The sequence below is a fragment of a genome, unplaced genomic scaffold, assembly GCF_019419815.1.
Source record: "Pyrus x bretschneideri cultivar Hongxiangsu unplaced genomic scaffold, Pyrus_bretschneideri_v1 Contig11, whole genome shotgun sequence".
Taxonomy (NCBI): Eukaryota; Viridiplantae; Streptophyta; class Magnoliopsida; order Rosales; family Rosaceae; genus Pyrus; species Pyrus x bretschneideri.
The window spans coordinates 5454759-5479798 of NW_025999402.1; the positions used below are offsets into that span (position 1 = coordinate 5454759).

Below are 25040 nucleotides of genomic sequence, written 5' to 3' on the forward strand. Positions count from 1 at the left end.
TTTAAGATGGGATTGTGTAGTTAGAAGTGTGGAATGAAATGATTCTCTGAATTTCAATGCTGTTAAAAGTGCTTTTATTAGAAGAGCGTCGAAATTTTATTAAATCCAAGTGCTTTTTGAAAAAACAGTTCGAAGTGCTTCTGATCATTAGCACTTTTAAGTTTTTCTACCTTGAAGAGAGACTATTTTTATAGGGAGCAATTCTGCTAATAAGGTTGCAAGTGTAAACATGTTGAAATTTCTATATATTCAAATGATTTATTTAACTGCTTTCTAAAAAAGTACTTAGGTGTGCTTCTACAACCGTGCTTAATTGTAAGTTTTTATGTCAAATGTGGTCACTCGTTAGAAACGTTATCGATTGTCAAAAAGCACGTTTAAAGAAGTCTTGCATCAAATCCAAAAGAACCAAGACACAACGTAAGAATATTATATGCCTATTTGTCAGTTGAAATCAAGAACGCTACGTTTTCTTTTGCTACATTTATGTATATATGGATACAGAAAATTACAATTACGAAGAAGAAATTAACACAAAACTTCGTTGCACTCCATAATTACTACTTGGGTTCGATTTTCGCTGAAACAATGTGTCCACTGCTATAATCAAAGGAGCCGGTGCTGTCATTGAATTCCTTTTTCGGCAAGCCATCGTTGTAGGGATGTTTCGGAGCACCTTTTGATGCTGCAAACCCTGTGGCTGATGAAGATGCTGATGTTGAGTTTGTGTTCATCCCATCGTTCTGCAGAATGGTTTCGATAGCCTTCACAACTTCACTCATCATGGGACGATCTGCAGCTGATTCTTCGACGCATTGCATGGCTAGCTCCAAGAACCTCCCAAACCCAATAAGAGTTCCTGAGTTTCGAATGTTTCGATCTATTAACTCCCTCAAACCGTAATGCTCTTCGTCATTCTTGTCCATCACCAACTGTACCTCGCGGACAATGTATTTTCCCTTCTCGATTGGATGCCTAGCAGTTATCAGTTCAAGCATAACGACTCCAAAGCTGTATACATCGCTCTTCTCGGTCAATTGTTGAGTCATGTAGTACTCAGGATCCAGATAGCCCTGAAAGTGTAGACGGTAACTTACAGTACAAGAAATGTTCAAACTGGAAAACACGATTTTCCTCCTTAGTGCTTACCCTAGCAGAGTACATTTTAGGTAGTTATAAATGATAACATTCGAAATGCTAAATTGTAAACTTACCATTGTTCCCTTGACCTGAGTCGAGACATGTCCTTTTCCACTGTCATTGACGAGCTTCGACAGGCCAAAATCTGCAACCTTCGCTGTTAAATGTTCATCTAATAGAATATTGGTGGACTTCACATCTCTGTGAATTATAGGAGGATTTGCAAGCTCATGTAGGTAAGCCAGTCCTCTTGCCGAGCCAAGAGTGATTCGGAGTCTCCTCTTCCAATCGAGATGAATACCAGATCTCCCTGCAACTCATATGAAAAGAAAGCTTATCATTACGTGTTAAATCGATGGTACTAAATGAAACACATAAAACTAAAAATATGAATTAGTGAGAAGTAAAATCTAGAACTGACCTGACAAGCTTTCCCTAAGTGTTCCATTAGGCATAAACTCGTAAACCAGCATCTGCTCTCCTTGTTCGAAACAGAATCCCAAAAGACCAACGACATTTTTGTGATGAACGCGAGAGAGCAACTCGACTTCAGTCTTGAACTCGAGGCCTCCCTGCATGGATCCTTGCTGAGCTCTTTTGATTGCTATCACTTGTCCATCAGAAAGCATGGCCCTGTAAACCTATGGATAGCCAACCAAAAAGTATAGAAAAAAAATCTTTTAAATTCAATCACAATTTCATAGCTGTTACTGAATGAGTTGAATATATAACCTTCCCGTAGCTGCCAGATCCGATCTCATTACTGTCAGAGAAATTATTGGTGCACCTCTTAAGCTCTTCATACGAAAACCATCTTGCTCCCTTTAACTGTGGTGCACCGCCACTATCATTTCCGCTTGGTGCCCAAGAAGCTGGAAGATGGAGAGTAGTGAATATATATAAGCTGACCAGTACCTAGTATTAATGACAGAATTTCAGTCTAAAAATCATCCACAACAGGAATGGTTACTCACCGAAAGGTCTGCTTAAACCAATGGCTCTTTCCGCACGTTTCTTTTGCCTAATGGCGTAAATTCCTACTACCACGAGGCCCACAACAAGAACGAGACAACTAACTAATATCCAGACAGTGATCATAGAGCTTTTATGCGTGTCTGAAACAATTCGGGTTTTTTACTGTCAGTTTAATTGATCTTCTAATGCAGGGAAAGTGTATATGAACACTGTGATTTAAAATTACCTGGGAAATTATATGGAGCTGCAATAAAATTGAAGGGTCCAAATTCATCTGGTGGCTTCTGAATCTGATGGCTCATATTTAAACCAATCCTGATAATCTCTGACCTATTAAAATATGTTCCTGTTGGTGGAAAGAGAGCCACATGTACTTTAAGATGGTCGTCGATGTCGAAGCAAGGGTTCTTAAGTGAAACTGAATGGGGAGTGAGGTTAAGTTTCTCCCATAGGATCGTTTCTAGGGATTTAAACAGAGTCACATTTGTCAAATCCCTGGAAGGGGGCGCTAGGAAATCCAGTGTTCCTTCAAAAGGATATCCACATTTACAACCCCGAGGGCTTGGCTGCTGATCCCCGGGGCATGTAATGGATGCACAATTCGTGCTAGTAGCATACGGTTTTGTATTTGATTGTGGAGGCTGACAGAACGAACTCAAGCTATATTTGTTGCACAATGGGTTCCCAACAAGTCTGCAATATATAAAAGTCACAACTAAGAATGATTGTCCCATGAAAATACAGAGCATCATAGAAAATTAAGATCGAGGCCCGTGAACTGTCTTACATTAATGTATTTTTGTACTCATAACCCGGAGTTATTTCCTCAATCTTATTGTTCTGCAGATCAACAAGCGTCAGTTGCGGACTGATGTTATCACCCATGTTAAATGTGCCGCTAAACGCATTGTTTTTCAGTTTCCTGTCGAGTCACAGAAAAGATGAATGACCAGTTTATTGAAATCTTAGCACGTAGATGAATTATTCCGTTATTCTCCTTATACTTACACTTGCTTCAATGACGGTATTCTGAAAATCCCCCGTGGCAGAGTCCCTTGAAGCGCTACATTTTCTAAAACGCTGGCATCATAACAGTAAATAATTTCAAAATGATATCACAATAAAGTTTTCACTGTCCTTTTCCAAGATTCATCAATATATACCAAGACATTTTCGTTTAACCACCATCGGACTTACATAGTGGTGACCGATCGCAAGGTTGAGATCCAAAGCGGAGCTTCTGATTGATCAAACGAGTTGTTACTAAGGTCTCTGAAGCAAAATCATTAGGATTTATCAGTACAACACAAGAAAACCCCAGAAAACTGAAACTGCAAATGACAGCTCCACGCCATGTACTCACACATAATTGAGGGCATTCAATCCAGTTAGGTTGGGTAAAGCACCGTCCAAATTGTTGTGCGCGAAATTTCTGCAAGAGAATATAAAAACCGTGTAAAAGCTGATTAACCATCACTAAGATCATGGTAAAAGCACACCAAAGTATTTTCTTGTAGAGTTCGTACTCACAATTCACTGAGATTTATTAGGTTGGAGATATTTGAGGAGACTGGTCCTGTCAGAGCATTTCTATCAAGCCGACTGTTGCAGAAAAGAACGGTTTTAGTCTAATAAGTGTCAAGAAGCAGATGCACTTAAATGTGGAAGAAAAAGAAAAATCAAGATGGCTTTTCACTCACAGAACCTCGAGAGACTGAATGGAAAATATTGTTGATGGAATAGCCCCAGTGAATCTATTTCCATCAAACAATCTGCAAATAAAGAATGATAAGCAGTTTAAGCATAGAACATAAACTGATAGACAGACAAATTCGATACTGATTGTTCGTATCAACTTACACATGGATCAGTTTCATCTTGGAGCTGAAAAGTGTGGGTGGAATGGTACCTGAAAGCTGGTTGTGGTTCAAATGGCTGCAAATTCATATAATCTGTTCAATGTTTATGCAATAAGCAGTGGCATAATCCTCACTAGAATTTCATTTTCTTTTAATACTCACAAATGTCGAGCCTCAAACAGTTGGTCTAAGCCGGGGGTAGTGCCGCTTGAAACTGGGAGAGGTCCAGTCAACTGATTGTATGCCAGGTCCAGCCAATAGAGGTTCGAGAGATTACCCAAAGAAGCAGGTATACTGCCGGTGAAGCTATTCGTATTCAAAGCCCTGAGAAAAACCAAAGTTATATAAACTTGGGAAAGAAAAACATCATATTGGTTTGCACCAACAGTAGGAATAATGAGTCCAATTCTTACAAGAAGGTTAGCTCTCCAAGTTTCCCCAACTCACTTGGAATAGTTCCACTGAAGCTGCAACCAGCTAGGACCCTAAAAGATGGAAACAGTCTCGTATAATTATCCGATACAAAAACTCATGTTCCATAAAGTTGAAAAGGTGCAGACGTGAAAAATAGCTTGGTAAATTGTTCTTACAGGATGTTTAGATTGCTCAGATCCCCTAATCGTGGAGAGAGAGAACCGGCGAGGCCTTTGTTGAATGAAAGAACCCTGCAATGTTAACGTTTCAGCTTCATTACAAAAAGAATTCCATCTCGACTCTCATGAAATGGTACAACTCTCTTAGTTACACTTAATAATTCAGAGCACCCTAGAATTGGCATGATGCTCTGGTCATCAAACTTCTTGGGCGATCGCACACTTATAATTTTTTGTTGAACAGGCTGAGGCAAAAATGGTAATTAAAAGGAGGCATGCAGCTTATTGACATTGATCATGATTTTTATATTGTTAAATTTGATTTGGAAGAGGATAATTGCGGGTCAGTATGTGACGATTCAAAAATGGAGACCAGGATTTGTGCCTGCAACAGAGGTTATTACATTACTCGTATGGCTGTATGGGTTAGGATACTTGGTGTTCCAATTGAGTATTTTAATGTTTCGGCAATGAGGAAGATAGGTAGTGTGCTGGGAAAACTGTTGAAGATTGATGTAAACACCAGCTCTCAATACAGGGGCAAATTTGCTAGAATTTGTGCTGAGATTGATGTGACTAAGCCTCTTGAAGGGTTTATTAAAATTAATAAGGGATGGTACCATTTGGAGTACCCGGGTATGCCAGAAATTTGCTTCAGATGTGGTCGCTATGGGCATAAGAGGGAGAGCTGTCCTTGGAGCGTTGATTGTTAAACCCCACCCCCAATTATTTGTAATTTCTTTTGTTCCCCTAAAGATTTATGAAAGTTACACCTTGGTCCCCTATCTTCACCCAATCAAAATCCCCTTTTCAGATTTTCTAAACCTCTCCACACCTTTCTGCTTGCCACGTGGCAAGCACTCACCCACTTCCTCTCTCTCCCTCTCTCTTCTCCCCGAGCTCTCTCACTTTCACTCTCTATCTCACTCTCAACTCACTCTATCTCTCTCTCGGACTTTCCTCCCTCTGCCTTCCTGGCGACATAACTACACCACCGTCATACCCAAAGAACCCAGACGTCACCACCACGTTCGTGTGGACCTCCTCCCTCCATCCCTCGTCTCTATGAAGCTCCGGGGCACCCAGAAGACACCCGACCTAGGTTCCGCGAGCTCGTGGGTTTCGAGCTAAGATCCAGCCACCTTCGGCCACCCCCTGGCGAGAAACCAACCCAGGTCTTCGAGCCTAGAACCTTTGCGCTAGGCTTCCAAGCCTAAGGCCTATGAAACCTAAACCCCCGAGCCCAAAACCTTAAGGCAACCCAACCAGCAACCCATTTAGTTAAACCCTATAATCCTGGGATGGGCTTTCAAGCCCATACCCGTTTGTACAACCCAGGGCTTCCAGCCCGTTAACCCCATGTTTAAACCCTTAAAACCCAAACCCCTTGAATCAGGCCGTGGAGCTTAAGCCCAACCCGTTAAACCCAAACCCAAAACACTATATAGACCCCAGGCCTTTGGGCCATGGATCCGGTCTATTAACCCTTGGCCCAACTCGAACCAAACCCCGGCCTATGACCGGTTGACCTGGTTTGACCCAACCCGGTTGACTCATTTTGACCGACCCGGTTGATTCGTTGACCGGTTTGACCGTTCTTTGACTTTGATCGGTCAAAGTTGACTTTTTGTTGACATTTTCGGGTTTTGGCCGAGACCCCTCATAGGCTAATTTTGACGTCCTGGATCCATCAAACTTTAACCGGTTTGACGGTTAGATGCAGCCATAAAAATAACCCAAATTTAATATTGTGCTGGATTTCTTTTAACGAAAGAAATTTGTTATGGTTAATAGTGTAGAGATTAACCATGACTTTATTTTGCCCTATCACTGGATTTAGCTTCCAAATAAGAAGTTTGGGTCATTACAACAGTGGTATCAGAGCGAACGATCCTACTGTCAAATTATTTTATCCTTAAGCTCTTATTGATGTGAATTATGATATGCATTGTGATTACATTGTTTCAAAATTTTTTGAATGAAGTCGCTCTCATGTGATATGTGGTGCGACTCCATTCTGATTATGGAGTCCAATTGGTGGAAATTATTATTGCATTGTGGTTGCATATTTCGTAATTGCTAGGAATAAGTGAGTTACATATATGTATAAGGGATACTCACGTGTGTTATTGTGAGCACAAGTTCCTGTGGATTGTAAATGTAGGTTCCCTGGATGATTTTGATGACCTGAGAGTGAAAGGGACTGGGACGTTCCCCTGGGTTTCGATCCCCTGAACCTTCAGAGGGTGTTATACGGACGGGCTACTCCTGCAGGATAGTCTATGTGGTATAACCGTTGGAAATGGACACTCCTGGATTGAGAGTTACTAGGAGTAAGGGGCACCGCGCGCTGCCATGGGTTTCGATCCCCTAAACCTCTAGAGGCTTACATGGTCAAACTTGTACCCTATTCTGTGGGGAGGGCACTTAGTTCTAGGGTGTAGGATTAAATGGACACTTTCGTTACCCTACTTCATGTTGTTGTGGTCAAATTGAAGTGAGGGTTCAGGTTGGATTATGTTGGCACACGAGTTCTGAGAAGGAATCGTGGTAACAACTGTGTATAGCCAATGATGGTAAGTGGTATACCAATGATTATGATTATTATGCTAGTATTTATCTAACCGATGGTAGATGTGGTTTGATAATCTAGTATTTATTTAACCCATGAGGATTGCGGCTTGGTGTTTGATATTTACTTTGCCAATGTATATGGCTAAAATTTCTTATATTTATTCTGCCAATGATGTGGCTGGGAATTTGAGAATATGGGTGAGAATCACGATGAGTTATTCGTTGATTTATTTATTTTGAGCTTGAATAAAATCGTAGACTGAGGTTATGATTTTATTCAGAAAAATACTCCTCTCTTCATGCGCTTCCAAGATATGTAAGTGGATCTTCCAAATTTCAAGTTTCATTTTCGAACAAGATTGATATTTATGTGTTTAACTTGAATTTCTGGTGTTCTTGTTGAGGAGTTATAGTGGTAACATTGATTTAAGAGTTTAGTAGCTAAGTGGTAGATTGATGAACGACTTTGTAGGGCATGACAAAAACAAGAAATGGTACATACCTTAATTTTATTGAATTGTTTGTAGTCTTTGTCTAAAAGAGGAAGAATTAAGCATGATATGGGTAAGCCAACACATAGAAATATAAGTTAAATATGATTCCTGGATAGTTTGGGATTGCCCTAGAATTGTAAATTGGATTAAAGGAGTATGGGTTTAACATTGCAGAAAACTTGTTCATTTTGCAGAAAGAAACTATGTTTCAAGTAGCCTACTTTGGCTCTTGATTTCTATGTCCTCGTGAGTTCCTTTTGATCTAATATTGTGTATTTTGAAATTAGACATGTCTATGATCAAAACCCATTTGATTTCACTAAATTCTGTTGAATTTTGATTGATCAAAATTATGTCCAAAGTTGAGTCACAGGACCACCAGATGAGCAGAAAACTGGATTTCCAGTTTCAAGACTCCATTTTCTTTTTGGCATAACTTCCGATTTAGAGCTCTGTTTTCTACAAACTTTATATGCCTTTAAAGTAAAGAACACAAGCTTCAAAACCCATATAATATTACATGATTTGGTTTAGTTTTGAATGCTCCAAGGGGAGCCTAAACTTGGTCCAATAGTGTTGTTTTTCTGCAGATTGTGCAGAGATGTTGTTCTAGAAGCATAACGATGAACTACGAATGGCTTGATCCCTTCGCAGGGTATGTAGGTAATCTAACAAGACGGTTAGATGCAGCCATAAAAATAACCCAAATTTAATATTGTGCTGAATTTCTTTTAACGAAAGAAATTTGTTATGGTTAATAGTGTAGAGATTAACCATGACTTTATTTTGGCCTATCACTGGATTTAGCTTCCAAATAAGAATTTTGGGTCGTTACAACTGATACCACTAGTTAGCACACTATATACGAGATATGTTTTGGAAAGGTTTTATGGCATGCTAGGGTTTTCGGAAAACCTACTACATATTACACTATGAGTTTTTATTAAAAATTTGGGGTTAGTATGTTGAATAACTCTTTCAGTATTATATAAATATATATATATATATCAACTTGTTCCACTTATGTTTGTTTTGCGCCCCCTCAGGACATAGGAACGAGGAATACGATCCGACCTACGAGGCATTCCCCCACCAGTGACATCGTGCCATCATCTTTGCTTTGACATCATTGTAATAACACCTTCCACTTGTATTCTTTCTTAGATGTACGCTCTGAACATAACATGCATCATCACTATATTCATTGTTGGCAGTTGAATATTTTTATGGTATTTTGTAAGACTTATATTTGATTAGTATTTCGAGCGAAATTTATATGCATGTTTTACATGTCTTTAGCATATGCATTCATTAAATGGCTTACGTCACCTTCGGGTGTCGGCCAGCACGTGGCCATCCCAATGTCCCTTAGACATCGAGATCGAGGCGTGTCATTGATCCTATGGTGGAAAAGGTTGATGGTGGTGAAAATAAGAGTAATAGTATGAATGTGGATGAGCCTATAGTAAAGTCTGCTCAAAGTAGAGATGATGTTTCTGCTATTCATGGTACATGGATGCAAGTTAAGCCTAGAGGTATACCTTGGAAAATAAATAATGGACAGGGAGGCGTGGATGTTTCTTTTAATGGGCAGGGGTCAAGGTTCAGTGCACTTAATGGGGAAGATAAAAGTCTGAATGAGGGCAATGTGGGAAATGGCATAGATGGTGAGAAGGGTGAAAGGTCTATTGTAAGGAAAATTTGGGTGGCTAGGAAGAAGAAGGAAACTGGTGAAGGAAACTGGGGATCAGGATGCACTTGCTGAAATCTCTAACTTTGGTGGTAAGCCAAATGCTCATTCCCGACTGAGCACTGATAATTTGGGGCAGCTAAGACAACCTTTGGTGAGAAGGACAAGTTCTAGTTCGATTAGTAATGTTGAGACTCAGCCGTTCAAATTTAATTTTAATGCCTTCAAGACTGATATTTACTATGGTTCAAATATGTCGAAGGGAACATGTATTTTTGGTCACCAATCATCCAATGCAAGTGGCAGCGGTGTTGAGTGAGCTGCATGTGATCTGAATCCAGGTGAAGAGATGATGAATACTGATCATGCTATTCCAGGTTCAATTATTTAGTGATCTCGTTCATCCGAGGATTCTTATTCAGCTAAGTCTGATGAGATGTGTGCCCCCCATGTGGAGGCAACCCTTATGGGTTGCTAGGCTCCAGCTTTATGATGAACATTGTAGTACGGAACTCTAGAGGTGTTGGTTGCACCAAGTTTAAAGATAATGTTGCAGATTTAATTAATATTCACCAAATAGAGAATTTGGTTATTTGTGAGCCCATGATTAGTGGTCAGAAAGCTGTTTTAGTAGTGAAATCTCTTGGTTTTCCGTGCTTTGAGATTGTGGATGTTGTTGGCTTCTCTGGTGGTTTGTGGATGTTGTGGAAGGATTCTAGATTAAAGGTGGAAGTTATCGGCACCATTGACCAAGCTATTTCTGTTGTTGTGAGAGGCGTTGGTCAGAACTGTTGGGGTGAAAAAAAAACTTAGAGTACTCAACTCTAGCACAAGTGTTGGAGAGACAATACAAGTAAACAGATTACTTGTATTACACAAACAAAATATTACAACACAAACTATCAAAGACACTCTTGAGAAGCTATGACACTCACTCACTTTCTAGAGACAAACTCTAGAACACTCACACTCTTACAAGACTATTCTTTCTTCTCACTCTCACTTGCTTGCTTGCTTACAAGCTTGCTTGGTTTTTTTTTGTTGATTTGTTGATACAAATGGTGTGGATGTCTTCTCCTTTTATAGGCATGGATGGAACCTTGGAGAAGCATGGACACACCATGCTAGAGATATCTAGATAATTCCACTAACTTCCTAAGCTAGAATTATCTACACTAATCTTGTATGTTGGTGGAAACCTCACCATTCTTCTAGACTCTTCCACCAACTTAAGAAACAACATTCTAGTCATTTCTACAAAGTACTACTTTAACTTGGATAATCTAGCTAACCAACCTTAGTGAATGTTCTAGAATTATTTATTCTAGATTTGTGTAGGTCCTTTAATGAGATGGGGTTGATTGCTTTAACACTCCCCCTCAACACCATCTCATTCTTTACTCTACGCTGGGTTGACAACGCTTCATCTTGAACACCCATTTGTATGAGATAGGTTTCACATTTCTTGGCCTTGCCACTGGATCCCAAGTTTGATATTTCTTTAACACAGCATCCTCTTCGCCCAGATGTATGCCACTCGGAATTCTGTGATGCTTCTTTACACATCTCAACTTCAATTGCTTCTTCTACTATGGTTGTTGTGGCGTATTTGAGATTTGGCTTCAGTATTCCTGTTGACCTCGTTAGTTGTGAATGTGGAGTTGATACTTCCACTTCAATAGATCTAACTTCTTCAGTTTTCCAATGACTCCTAGGTGCTTCTTGCTTGACATCGTTACCATCAAGCAATTCTTCAAGCTCATCTGGACTCCATTGGATTTGGGCAACTTGGTCTCCCATTTTCTCTTGCAACATATCTTTAATCTCTCTTGACTTAGGCAACACTTCATTTTTTGAGCACCACCAAGAAGATGCTTCAGCATCCCATTCTTCATCCATAGCTAGATATGCTACGGCGTCCCAATCATCTTCACTTTTCTTCTCTAAGTTGGCGACATTACTTTCTGCAGGCCTTTTGAACCAGCAATCCTTCGCCATGTGGCCATTCTTTCCACAATTGTAACACTTGCCCTCAAATCTTTTATTATTCTGGGACTGACCACGGTTTCCATGATACTTCGGAGCTCCCCCTGTCCGAGAACTCCCTCCTCCTTGATGACCTTTTTCCTTGTCACCATTTCTTTTAGATCCATCACCAGCAAGTTGCTTAAAGCTGCCTTCACTTTTGGTGTAGAGCGCTTCCTCCTCACCTTTTAACGAGACCCCTCCCATTTGCTTTGCCAAAGCTTCTTGATCGGCAAGCAAATTCTCGAACTCAACAAGTGATGGTTGGGTCGGCCATCCTTGTACAAGCGACAACGAAGCCTCGATATTCGGGTCTCAATCCATGGATAATTATTCTTTTTATCCTGGATTCTACAATGGCAGCACTAGGATCTAATTCAGAAATTTCACGGCAAATAGACTTTACCTTGTGGAAATACTGCGCAATCATCATGTCCCTTAGGGCCACTAATAACAACTCGTTCTCGAGAAGTTGTAGTCTTGTATCGTTCTTCTTTGAAAAGAGTGTGGCGAAGGTGTCCCATGCTTCTTTTGGTGTCTTGGCCTTCTGTATGTGCTCTAACATGTCATCTTCAACTGTAGTTTTTAAGGCAAACATGGCCTTACCTGCCTTAATCTTCCACTTCCTCAAAGCGCCGCTGGTGTCTTCTTCTGGCTGCGTAACTTCATTACCGCCGACGACATCCCAAAGATCTTGGCCTTGTAGGTAAGCCTCCATACATGTCGCCCACGTGTTGTAATTTTTGTTGTTCAACTTCTTGATTCCTCCAACAACTTGAAGGTCTCCCATCGTGTTGGCAGAGCTTCGATAAGCTGAACAAGATTAACCAATAATCTTGCAAAGTACTAAACTTCTCACGATTCTCGGAAGCTTCAATAGAGACGGTCCTTGATCGTACCGCTCTGATACCAATTGTTGGGGTGAAAAAAAAACTTAGAGTACCCAACTCTAGCACAAGTGTTGGAGAGATAATACAAGTAAACAGATTACTTGTATTACACAAACAAAATATTACAACACAAACTATCAAAGACACTCTTGAGAAGCTATGACACTCACTCACTTTCTAGAGACAAACTCTAGAACACTCACACTCTTACAAGACTATTCTTTCTTCTCACTCTCACTTGCTTGCTTGCTTACAAGCTTGCTTGGTTTTTTTTTTGTTGATTTGTTGATACAAATGGTGTGGATGTCTTCTCCTTTTATAGGCATGGATGAAACCTTGGAGAAGCATGGACACACCATGCTAGAGATATCTAGATAATTCCACTAACTTCCTAAGTTAGAATTATCTATACTAATCTTGCATGTTGGTGGAAACCTCACCATTCTTCTAGACTCTTCCACCAACTTAAGAAACAACATTCTAGTCATTTCTACAAAGTACTACTTTAACTTGGATAATCTAGCTAACCAACCTTAGTGAATGTTCTAGAATTCTTTATTCTAGATTTGTGTAGGTCCTTTAATGAGATGGGGTTGATTGCTTTAACAAGAACCATTAGATTTTCACTGCTGTCTATGCTAGCCCTTGTGCTACTAAAAGAGAGAGATTGTGGGATTATTTGGATTTTGTAGCCGATTGTCATCAATTGCCTTGGTTAATTGTTGGGGATTTCAATGACATGTTGTGTGTGGAAGATAAACTTGGTGGTGCTCCATTATGCAGATTAAAAGGCTTCAAATCCTAGGTGGATATGAATTATATGATTGATTTGGGTTTTATTGGTCCTAAATTTACTTGGACTAATAAAAATTTTTAGAAAGAATTGATCGAGGGATTTGTAATATGAGTTGGAGGAGCCTTTTCTCTGAAGCTTATGTTCACCATCTCCCGCGAAACAAGTCAGATCACCACCCAATTAAGATATGCTTAAATTCTCATCATTCATTTTCTCCCAAGCATCATCCTTTTCGTTTTGAAGCTACGTGGTTGTGGCATGAAAATTTCAATGAGTTTGTTGATGGTTATTGGAGTAATGGTGGAGGTTCGGTTGTTAATAAAACTTGTGCTCTTGTTGAACCGCTTAAGAAGTGGAATATTCAAGTGCAGACTTCTAGCAAGAATTGATGGGATTCAAAAAGCTTTGTGTCGTGGGCCTAATAAATTTCTTTGTAAATTGGAGAATGAGTTGATTTCTGAATATAATGTAGTTCTGAATGAGGAGGCTATATTTTGGCATCAAAAGTCTCGGTTGAGGTGGCTTCAAGAAGGTGATCGTAATACAAACTTTTTCATCTCACTACTATTGTAAAGAGGAGAAGAAATAGAATTGAGGGGCTCATTAACAATCAAGGTGCTTGGATATCGGAGTCTTCTGATCTGAAAAAGTTGGCGGTGGAGTACTTTCAAACTATTTTTTCCCATGGGCAAAAGTCTAAGCAAATGGAATCTTTTCCTAATCTTTTTCCTGATATAAATGATCATGAAGCTCTTATCAAAGATATCGATACGGTTGAAGTCAAGGAAAGCCTCTTTAATATTGGAGGCATTAAAGCTCCAGGTATTGATGGTTTTCCTGCTTGCTTTTATCAAAGTCAGTGGAATATATGTGCTAATGATATCTTTGAAATGGTATGGAATGCTTTTCACCCAAGGAGATTGCCTGGGGGGTTAAACAGTGTGCTGATAACTTTGGTCCCTAAAATTGATAATCCTCAAAAGATGTTGAATTTTAGACCTATTAGTCTTTGTTGAACTCTTTATAAAGTGCTCTCTAAAATCATTGTTGCTAGAATCAGACCTCTTTTGCCTCATCTGATTAGTCCTAATCAGGGTAGTTTTGTTCCTGGTATACAAATTTCTGACAATATCCTTATTGCTCAAGAAATTCTTCACAAGTTCAGAATGTCAAAAGGCCAAAAAGGATTTTTCGCCTGGAAAATTGATCTCTCTAAGGCTTATGACAGACTTAATTGGAAGTTATTGAGTATGTACTGAATGAGGTTGGGTTGCCTTCGAATTTGGTTCAACTTATGATGGAATGTGTATCCACCGTTAAGTACCAAATTTGTTTCACTGGTGAATAAACAGATTGTTTTACTCCTCAAAACGGTATTCGGCAAGGGGATCATTTGTCCCCTTATTTGTTTGTGCTATGTATTGAGAAACTCTCTCATTTAATTTCTGCAACTGTGAACAGAGGAAGGTGGAAACCTGTTAAGGCTTCTCAATCTGGACATGGGGTCTCTCATCTCTTTTTCGCTGATGATTTAATTTGTTTTCTGAAGCTACTCCAAAGCAAGCAAGATTAATGAAAAGATTCCTTGAAATTTTTTGCAAAGCTTCTGGTCAAGCTGTTAACTTTGAAAAATCTGTTATTTATTGTTCTCCAAACACATCCAGGGATGTTGTTAATCGTATTAGTGCAATTTGTGGTTCTCCTGTCTCTGAGTCTTGGGAATTATTTAGGAATGCCTCTAATTCATACTAGAGTTTCAAAGGCTACTTATTCGGGCATTATTGATATAGTTCAGAAGAGGTTGGCAACTTGGAAGAGCAAGGTATTGTCCATGGCTGGAAGAATTACCTTAATTCAAGCTGTTACCTCGTCCATACCAGTTTATGCCATGCAAACGACCAAGCTTCCTGCTAGTGTGTGTGAAGAGTTAGACAAGCTGAACAGGGATTTTTTGTGGGGGGATACCGATCAAAAGAAAAAAGTTCATTTGTGACAATGGAGTATGGTTTGCAGACCTAAAAGTAAGGGTGGTTTGGGGATTAAGAGAGCTGGTGTGATGAATCAGGCTCTTTTGGCCAAGTTAGGGTGGAGGATTCATGCTAAGGACTCTGGTCTTTGGTCTCAAATTTATCAGGCCAAGTATTTGAAAGGCTATTCTATTTTAGACCCCAAAATTCATGAAAGAAATGAGTGTTCTTATTCTTGGAAAGGAATTCTGTATGGAGCTAATCTTCTTAAAAAGGGCATGACTTGGAGAATTGGCAATGGTGAGAGTGAAATTTTGGAAGGATTCACGGGTCTTAAATGTCCCTTTAATTGAAACTATTGATGTTGCTAATATCTCCAATATTGAGTGTGCTGTCTCTGAGTTTTTAAGTAATGGTTGGTGGGATCTTGAAAAACTCAGAGATGTGTTGCCATAAGATATGGTTCAAAAAGTTATATGTCGGCCCGCTGGTACTACTGGTGCAGGTATGGATAAAATTATTTGGAGGTGTGTTTCTAATGGAGTTTTCACCGTTAAGTCAGCTCATAATCTTTTCTTTGATGGAGAGGATTTGCCTGATTCTTGTTGGGATTTTATTTGGAAAATTAATGTTCCACCTAAGCTAAAAGTTTTTCTTTGGTTGATGAGTAAAGGGAGATTGCATTCTAATGAGCAGCGAGTTAAAAGACAAATAACTTATGATTCTTCTTGTATAACTTGTTGTGGACCAATTGAATCCATTGCTTATATTTTTTAAAGATTGTTCCAGGGCTATGTGTATTTGGGAAAGTATGGGGTTCCAAGGCAACTGAGGAATGCCCAAAATCTTGAGTTTAAGGCTTGGCTGCTGGCAAATCTGAAAGTAAGTTCAAAATGGACCAATAAGGGTGTTTGGTGTACTCTTTTCCTTTTTATTTGCTGGTATATTTGGAAATGGAGAAACAAGCAGATTTTTTTTTGTTAATTTTGTCATGCCTATGGATCCGAAAGCAATCATCGTGAGAGATGTGGCTGAATGGTTGAAGGCTTGTGTGAAGTCTTCTGTTAATCCTGTCAAGAGGCAAATTTCACTGTCTTGGGATCATCCTGATGTAGGTTGGTGTAAGTTAAATGTGGATGGATCTAGAAGGACAAATTCTAGTCGAATTGGGGTTGGTGGCGTACTAAGAGATCATAATGGCAACTGGTTAGGTGGCTTTGCTGTGAATTTGGGACAAGGGCAAGTTTGTGATGCTGAAGTATGGAGTTTATACTTTGGTTTACAGCTTGCTATTGATAAGGGTGCTATTGATCTTCATATTGAGATGGATTCCAAGGCTATTGTTATGTTGTTGAAGCAAACCCAAGTTGATAATTTCCATCCTTTGGAGACAATTATGCATAGCTGCAGATTAATGATGAGACAATTGAGGAGGTGTGAATTGAATCACATTTACAGAAAGAAGAATATTGTGGCAGATCAGTTGGCTAACTGGAGTTATAATTGTAGGAGTTTGAGATCCTCTTGTCCCATATTGGTCAACAGTATTTTTTCACTAGCCTTTATATAGGCTTATTCTTTTATCTTAGTAATTAGAACTTGGACCATTTGGAAATGGATCGAAGGCTTGGGCTTTATGGTTGTATGGATTAAGCTTGACGATTATACTATAATATTAATATTAATTAATCAAGACAAGGGCCTTGGGCCTTAGGACCAAGGAATTAAAATTAATCTGATCAATTAGTTTTAATTTCGAATTAAGTTTTTAATTAAATTAATTAAAAACGTTTTGATTAATAGACACAACTCTTTGGAAAGAGGTGTATCTCTTTGGAAAGAGTTGTATAGCTTCAAATACATCCAAAATGTGTATGAAGAGGTATGAAAGAGCTTATATAACTGGAGTCCTCAGTTCCATCAAAGATCATATTTTTTTTCTTCCCCCTTGTCTTCCGTACAAAATTTCCAGAGAGTAAACACACAAAGCAATTCGCTAGAATTCTATAATCTAGTGCGGGTTGTAGAATTAGGTAGTTGTATCCTGGTCAAGCAGACGTTGTAGAACCACAAACACACGAGTGGGAAGGAAATACTGTTCGAAGGACATAGCGTTTGCGCTAGCCTCTACCTTCAACTCAGTCAAGTTAGTATCATTTTAATTTTTTTGTTACTATAACATAATTGCATTCTGTATTACAAGTATTTTTGAATAATAAAGTATAAATACTTCGGTTCTGTATTTCTGTTATTTTATTGTTTCTAAATTGTTCTCCACCAATAATATGGATATTGGTGTTCTTATTTTTGATGAGCCTCCCATTTGAATTAGATCAGCTTTCATTGATGATGCTGCTGGAGTCCCTCAGACTCGTTTTGCTGTTGTTTTTTAATTCTTTTTGGCAAAATAAACATGTTTTATGCATATTTTTGTAATTAGACATCAAATTTGTTGTGTGTTGCTCAGTTCATAATATACTGCAAACAATAATGCTGGTATGAAAGGATGAACAATCGCACTCACAAGGATCTTAACTCAGAGAGCCCTGCAATGTCGCTTTCAAATTTCCCTTCCACGTTCATTCCTGATAATTCCCTGCACAGTGAACATCAGAAGAGGTTCGAATTCAAAATCCGATTAAGTGAGTGAGAATGCTCGTAATTACAACTATCACATCAGAATTCGAAGATAACACTCACAATGCAGTCACCCTCGAACCGTTGCAAGTGATGCCTTCCCAGTGCTCCCCACATGGATCGTTTGACTTGTCCCAGCTGGGTGGAATGTTGCTCCATGTCTGCCTCAAGGATTGGAGTGCATTAGCTGGATCAACAAACTTATAAATCAATCAACTACCCTTAATAGGAACAATGAGGGTTTGGAACGAAATTTAACCAAAACTTCAAAATAATTCACATTAGACCAAAATTAAATGGATTAATTGCTAAGTACACTGTAACGACCCGTTCCGGATATTATGTAACGGAAGGGCAATTTCATAATTGCACTATGGGTGGGCCGGCCCACTATTCCCTCTCCCCCTCTTTCTTCCCGACCCGTGACCCAACCTGAAACCAGCCCAAACCTTCGGCCTTTGTGACCCAAGCCCAAATTTGTATCAAACCCAACCCAGGTTCAACCCAATAACCTAACCCTTGGGCCATGCAATCGGCCCAAACCCAAAGCCCAATCTACTACCCATTAGCCTAGGCCCTAACCCACAAACCTCACACTAACTCAAGTCCAAAACCTTAAACCCTAACCGGATCCAACCCAACCCGTTTGACTGACCCATTTGACCGTTGACCGTTGACCCATCAATGTTGACTTTTGGGTTGACTTTTTCGAGTTCGGTCCGAGACCCCTTCTAGACTAAATTTGACATCCTGAATCTGTTTTCGACGTCTGTTTTCTTTAATTCAATCGTTTTAGTATAGTTTTATTAATTGGTACCCTTATGTGCTTAGGTGCAATTGTTAGTGGCATTTCATCCACGCTTGTTTGCACAGCTCTTTGCCAACGGTGTAAGGTGAGTGGACCCTTTCCAAAATGAATGTTTTAATTGCTAGAAACGTATACATGAAAAGCATGATTTAATGGCTACATTTTATGAAACTTTTATGAGTAAATTAGTTTCATGCTTTACGAATTACCATGCTTTATTGATTTTACGCTCTTCGTAGTATATATGATTGATGACTATATACTACGAATAGGTTTTCCGATATGACGTTTTAGCTACTAAACTCCGATTAAAATAGATATATATATATATATATATATATATTAGAAATATTATGTTAATGTCCTTATGTACTTACTTAATGGTTATTTGAATGTTACTGCCTACGGGCAAACGATACTTATATGATTGGCTACGGCCGGGTGTGGGTTGGATATATATATATATATATATATATGATTGGCTACGGCCGGGTGTGGGTTGGATACATATGATTGGCTTTAGCAGAGCATTTAGTTGGTGCCTACAGGCAGCAGATATATGATTGGCTTCGGCCGGGCTTGTGTAGGGCCTACGGACGAATGATATTTATATTGGCTTCGGTCGAACGTGTGTAGGGCTTACAGGCGGAAGATATTTATATTGGCTACGGCCGGGGGATGTAGTGCCTACGACCTACGGGCGAATGATCTATTTACAAACGCGTGATGTAGAACCTTCGGATGAATGAAGAAATGTTCTATATGCCTTCGGGCGAATGAATATTATATATATGTATATGCCTTATATATATACCACTTCTAAGCACACTAAATACAATATATGTTTTATGAAGGTTTTTATGGCATGCTAGGGTTTTGGAAAACCTACTATATCTTATGCTATTGAGTTTTCATAAACTTTGGGGGTTAGTACGTTGTTGAATAACTATTTTTGTACTACTTATATATATATATATATATCAACTTGGTCCACTCATGTTTTGTTTTGCGCCCCCTTAGGACTTAGAATCAAGGCGTACAATCCTAACATTAAGGCACTCCCGCATCGGCATCTTCGAGTCCTCTCAGTGTAGGACCCATCTCTTGTTCATTCAATTTTATATTATTCCTTTTTAGTGACTAGGATTAGTTGTATGCTCTGAACACGTTCCTCAATTGCATAAGCATTGTAATTAAATTTATAAGTTTTATTTATGTTCGTTACTTCACATCAATGTTAGTATGGCTTTGTCACCTTCGGGTGTCGGACAACACGTGTCCTACCTCAGGTATTTGGAGGATATCGGGGTCGGGCGTGTCAACACACGAAAGAATATACACCAAGGATGCATAATACTATTATCCCAAACCAATCACACTGTGTCATTCGTTTTTACCTTCCCATATAATGACAGATGATTGATTTGGAATATCATCACGGAGAATAGGAAGATGAACATGATATCACAAAAAACCTATTAAGTCAACGGATATGAAGGTAGCTTTGAAATTGTAGACCAAAAGTAGAAACTACACAAAACCCAATTTTCCCATGAATTAAGAGATCAATATATATATATATATATGTATATATTGATATTTAAGACTATACATACCATCATCTGGGTGTGTAGAAGAAGAGATCACATGAATTCCAGAGAAGCAGAAAGCCAGAAAGAGCAGCAGCAGCCGCATGGTTGCCTCGGGAAATTTGTGTGTGAATCTGTGAGACCGATCAGCTAGTAAGCAGGAGCCAAAAAGCACATTTGTACAAAATTTTACTTCCTTGAAATGTCCAAAAAAGCACTTTTCAAACATATCTTCTTCCACTACATACCAACTACTACACCACTTAGATAGTTGGAATTTTATTTAATAAGAGTCCTACGCATGCATGTACATGCTAAATCTCCACGTCCCCACCAAGCACCAAGCAACCAAAAAAGAGCTTTTTTTGGAAGCTCTGCTTATTTTTGAGCAGTAAAGCTGGATTTCCTGAGTTGGGTTCTTTCAACTGTCTCCAAAAAAAATACCCTGCAGGCTACAATATCTAGAGAGAGAGAGAAACTAGAGAGAAAAAGGTTTAGGGCTGGCTTCTTTCAGCTTCTTTTAAACGATTAAGCCTTGTCTTAGAAGCCAAAGCAATTTGATTAAACCCACAAACCAAAATCATCTGATCTTTCCAGTTAGTCCAGAACAAAAAACAACCATCATCCTAATCACTCTCTGTCGTAGTCATAGTCCATTAGCATAGAATTAGATTAAATTAAACTAATTAAATAAAGTGATTAAATTAATTAAATAAAGTGGGAGGTTTTACCGTTTCCTCCGCCTGCCCGCGCGATTTGAGAGAAGAAAACGCAGAATACAAATACAGTGAAGGCAGCAATATGAACAAGCCAAAGCAGGTTTCTTTTGAATATATGACCTAAATGGGACTCTCAATTAAATTATGAAAATTAATTAAGATTACAACTTGCAAATTAAAGGCGACGGGCTCCTCCTCCTTCGGCTGGGACCGATTTCTGGTTTTATCCATTTTCTTGTTGAATGCAATAATGTCGTTTTCTAAGGAAATATCTAATATGTTCAGAACTAATCAAAATTAGATAACGATATATCGATCACATAAGAACATAACAATCAATATTGATAATCGACAATTGTAACTTAAAAAGTAATCAATTTGACCACTTAAAATTAAGAGACAATACATATGGTTATTCTTCCTCCTTCAGCCATGACATGATATAATTTTGTCGTATTATTTTCGGAATTGTTCATTCTTTTTATCACCATCTAACAACTATCTCTACAAAAATTCATTCGTTTGGACCCAATTTAGTTATCCATATATGCCAGACCAATCGACAATCATGATAACAAGTAACACCCTTATTATGAACCATCAATTTGTGTGATTCATATTATTAACTAAAGAATTTCTAAATCAAATAATTTTTTTAAAGATGTTCATGTGGAAGAAAAATAACTTTTCTATATATAAGGAGTCAAACAATATATATATATATATAGTAATTGTTTATAGAGTCATTCTTTCTTAAGTGCATCACCCGTCTTAAATGAGAAGAACTTACATGCAATCAATTTGGTAAACTGATTGTATTCGTGTCTAGGTCGACACACTAAAATATACGAGGACGCATTATAGGCTTAAAAGATATTGAACAAGTTATAAGTCATGACCGCACATTATTAACAGAGATGCCGCCAATAACGTCCTTGCAAGCAAGTTTCTCTCATATTTTAGAAATACATGGCATTAAAACAGCATATAAGTTAAACCCTAATTTATCTGCAACTAGGAACCAGTTTTCGTAAGAAATGGATAAGAGGAGTAAGGAGTAAGGACGAACTATAGTGTGTCTGTAACTAATGTCATTGCCTCCACAGGTTGAGGCCATTTTTATGAAGGTAGGGTCTTCTTCTCCTTTTGTTTTCTTAGCATTCAAGCATATTTAATCAAAGATTAGATCCCCGTGATTGTTGAATAAAAATTTACATCTTATTCAGACAGACTATTTCTAGAGTGTGATTGTGTCTACGACAACAATAAAGCCTTATTTGATTAAGTGGAGTCGGCTATATGAACATTAGAATGTTACTGCGCTCGGTTTTGAGTCAAGTCTTCCATTAGCTCCAAATACTCCATGTCTTTTCTTAAAGTTTCATTCCAAGTCTTTCTCTACTCCTTTTGCCCTAAGCCTCTATCCTATAATCGTATTTTCTAACCGGAACATCTGTATATGCCTTTGTTTCACATGATCAAACCACCTTAACTGAGACTGTCTAATAAATAAAATATCCAAATTCACTTCAACAAAGAAAATTCTTTCTTTTAGTGAGTCAAAGTCCAAATTCACAAACCAAGTACAAATTGCCGTCTAACACCCACCAATAAGAACAACCACAACAATAGGGTTTTTGGTTCACAAAGAAAATTCAAACTAAGGGAATAAAAAACGCAACATTTTGGAAGAGATTTGGAGCTCGAACAATACATTGTCATGTATAAGGCTTTTTTCCATATATTTGAGAATGTATTATTGGACCGGAACGTCATAGTAGCTAATAGGTATCTATAAAATTGTAGGAAAATTTTAGGGTAATTGTTGTATATTCTTCTTTCGAGGAAGATTGATACAAGTACAAGATGCATGAAATCCCTCATCAAGAATGAAATCCCTATCCATAAAGAAATTACAAATTTACAATAAATATAAAAAACGTTGACTCACGCCAACACTCGTTTCATGTAAATTGTTCTCGTGACTATGAGCTTACAATAACCATACTTCTTATCCAAGTGAGGAGTGACACTTGATACTTCCCTAATATTGCAACTAAATTGATGTTTGGACAAGAGAGACAGTTGACACAAAAAAATCTACTTCCATTTGGATGGCAAAGAATCCTTTCATCCCAAACCAAACGTTGCTGGCCTACATCTGTGTCGTGAACCCCTAAACCAGTATTAGCATTGCAACTGCCAGCAATAGTGAGTTCGACACTTGAGGTTAGACATTTTTTTTCCACCCCAAACTTTATAATTTGTTAAACTTTCATATTTAGTTGATTTTTTTTTTTCGTTAATAATTTTGGAATTAGCTTTTGTATAATCTATGTTGTTTTATTTTTGCAAACATTTGATGTAAAAAAATTCAAATTCTGAACAAAAAAAATTGTTGAGAAAATTGAAATTTTAATGGATTAATGAACACATGGATGTGTATTTATAGAGTTTTGGTGTTGGATATGATTTGGTTAATAAATAATGTTATTTTGACAGTTTAATTTAAATTTGAGCCATTTGATCTTTTTATTACAGTTAAAATTGATTAAATTGAATTTGAGCCATTCAATTTAAAAAGGATATAGTTAGCTCGCAACACTAGATCAAAACTCATGAGGCACTACAACCATTGGATTCGAATGGCGGGTCAATTTGGGAACCAGATTTCGTAAGAAATAGATAAGAGGAGTAAGTTCATTTTTATGAAGGTAGGGTCTTCTTCTCCACTAGGTGGTGGTGACGGTTGAGGCCATTTTTATGAAGGTAGGGTCTTCTTCTCCTTTTGTTTTCTTAGCATTCAAGCATATTTAATCAAAGATTAGATCCCCATGATTGTTGAATAAAAATTTACATCTTATTCAAACAGACGATTTCTAGAGTGTGACTCTGTCTACAATAATAATAAAGCCTTATTTCATTAAGTAGAGTCGGCTATAAAAATCTTACAACATCACTACGCTCGGTTTTGCACCAACTCTTCCATTAGCTTCAAATACTCATGTATTTTCTTAAAGTTTCATTCCAAGTCTTCCTCTACTGTTTTTACCCTAAGCTTTTGTCTCATAATTGCATTTTCTAACCGAAGCATCTGTATATGTCTTCGTTTCACATGGTCAAACCACTTTAACCGAGATTGTCTATTAAATAAAATATCCAAATTCACTACAACAAAGAAAATTCTTTCTTTTAGTGAGTCAAAGTCCAAATACACAAACCAAGTACAAATTGCCGTCTAACACCCACCAATAAGAACTCCAACAATAGGGTTTTTCGTTCACAAGAAATTCAAGCTAAGGGAATAAAAAACGCAACATTTTGGAAGAGATTTGGAGCTCAAACAGTGAAAAGTATTTAACTTTGTGATTGAAACTTGGAGTTTGATTCTTCCCTTTTCTACGTCTGCGTTGTTCACACACGTAAATAAGTAGCAGAGGGCATCAACCATGAACAATCATTGTACGTATGTATCATATCTATTTTTTTTTCTTTTTTTTTTTTTTTATAATGGGACTAGCTAGTGGCTTCACCACTATAGTCCATCTTTCAAAAGCAAGACTCATAGAAGCATTTCAGACTCTCATTGGCTACCGTCTTATGATTCACCAATGCTAGGAATCGAACCCAGAAAATGCCGTGTGGAATACGAACTTGGAATTCATCCACAAGCACTAGGCACCTCTAGTGGTTGTAACGTATCCAATATTGATTTGACCTAATTGCCTTACACTGAATTGAGATAGTTTGAGACTAAACATTTAACTGTGGTTAAGTTGAAGGCAATATGACAAACAGTTGTGACTCATTTAGTTAAGAGAATCACTCTTGCTTTCAAGGTCTAAGATTCTATTATTGATTTGTAAAAACAAAACTAAAAACATGTAACATCGAGACAACGTGAGAGCCTGAAAGACGTCGCCCCCAAAATGAGTCTCAGATTCATCCGTAAGGCTTCGAGACTTTAGGTCTATGCCTAATGCTTTGTAGTGCTAAAATTTTAAGTCTACGACCAATGACAGAGACTGCAACAGAGACATTGGAGACTAAGTCGTACATATACTACAGTACTATTTGATTAAGGTCTTATGTCGAACGATCAAAATCACAATTAACTCAGGGAAAAGGATCCGGGGAGACTAAGTCGTACATATACTACAGTACTATTTGATTAAGGTCTTATGTCGAACGATCAAAATCACAATTAACTCAGGGAAAAGGATCCTCCGGATCCCTTTCACCAAGTTCACCAAGTTCACTTATATGGATAATTGAAATTTGATA

General features: G+C 38.2%; 1 protein-coding gene across 1 annotated transcript; it reads right to left on the minus strand.

The window, feature by feature from the left end:
• Positions 1-388: 388 nt before the first annotated feature.
• On the minus strand, positions 389-20970 carry LOC103955818 (leucine-rich repeat receptor protein kinase HPCA1). The gene is made up of 20 exons (XM_048575927.1): positions 20769-20970; positions 20065-20171; positions 17704-17827; positions 17528-17599; positions 4565-4639; positions 4388-4459; positions 4137-4298; positions 3976-4050; positions 3816-3887; positions 3646-3717; positions 3479-3547; positions 3313-3387; positions 3124-3195; positions 2903-3037; positions 2342-2808; positions 2115-2255; positions 1873-2012; positions 1562-1781; positions 1215-1450; positions 389-1073 (listed from the first exon to the last, which is right to left on the minus strand). Exons 2-20 carry the CDS (start codon positions 20141-20143, stop codon positions 561-563), a joined length of 2871 nt encoding a protein of 956 aa, XP_048431884.1. The 5' UTR covers positions 20144-20171; positions 20769-20970; the 3' UTR covers positions 389-560.
• Positions 20971-25040: the final 4070 nt, after the last annotated feature.

Bases quoted from the DNA above. Each gene is read 5' to 3' on its own strand.
- LOC103955818 (XM_048575927.1), bottom strand. From the start codon at position 20,143: ATGCGGCTGCTGCTGCTCTTTCTGGCTTTCTGCTTCTCTGGAATTCAT. The intron at 4,299-4,387 runs GTAAGAATTGGA...GGTTTTTCTCAG, and splicing joins CTTGGAGAGCTAACCTTCTT to GGCTTTGAATACGAATAGCT. The intron at 3,548-3,645 runs GTGAGTACGAAC...ATTCTCTTGCAG, and splicing joins CTAATAAATCTCAGTGAATT to AAATTTCGCGCACAACAATT.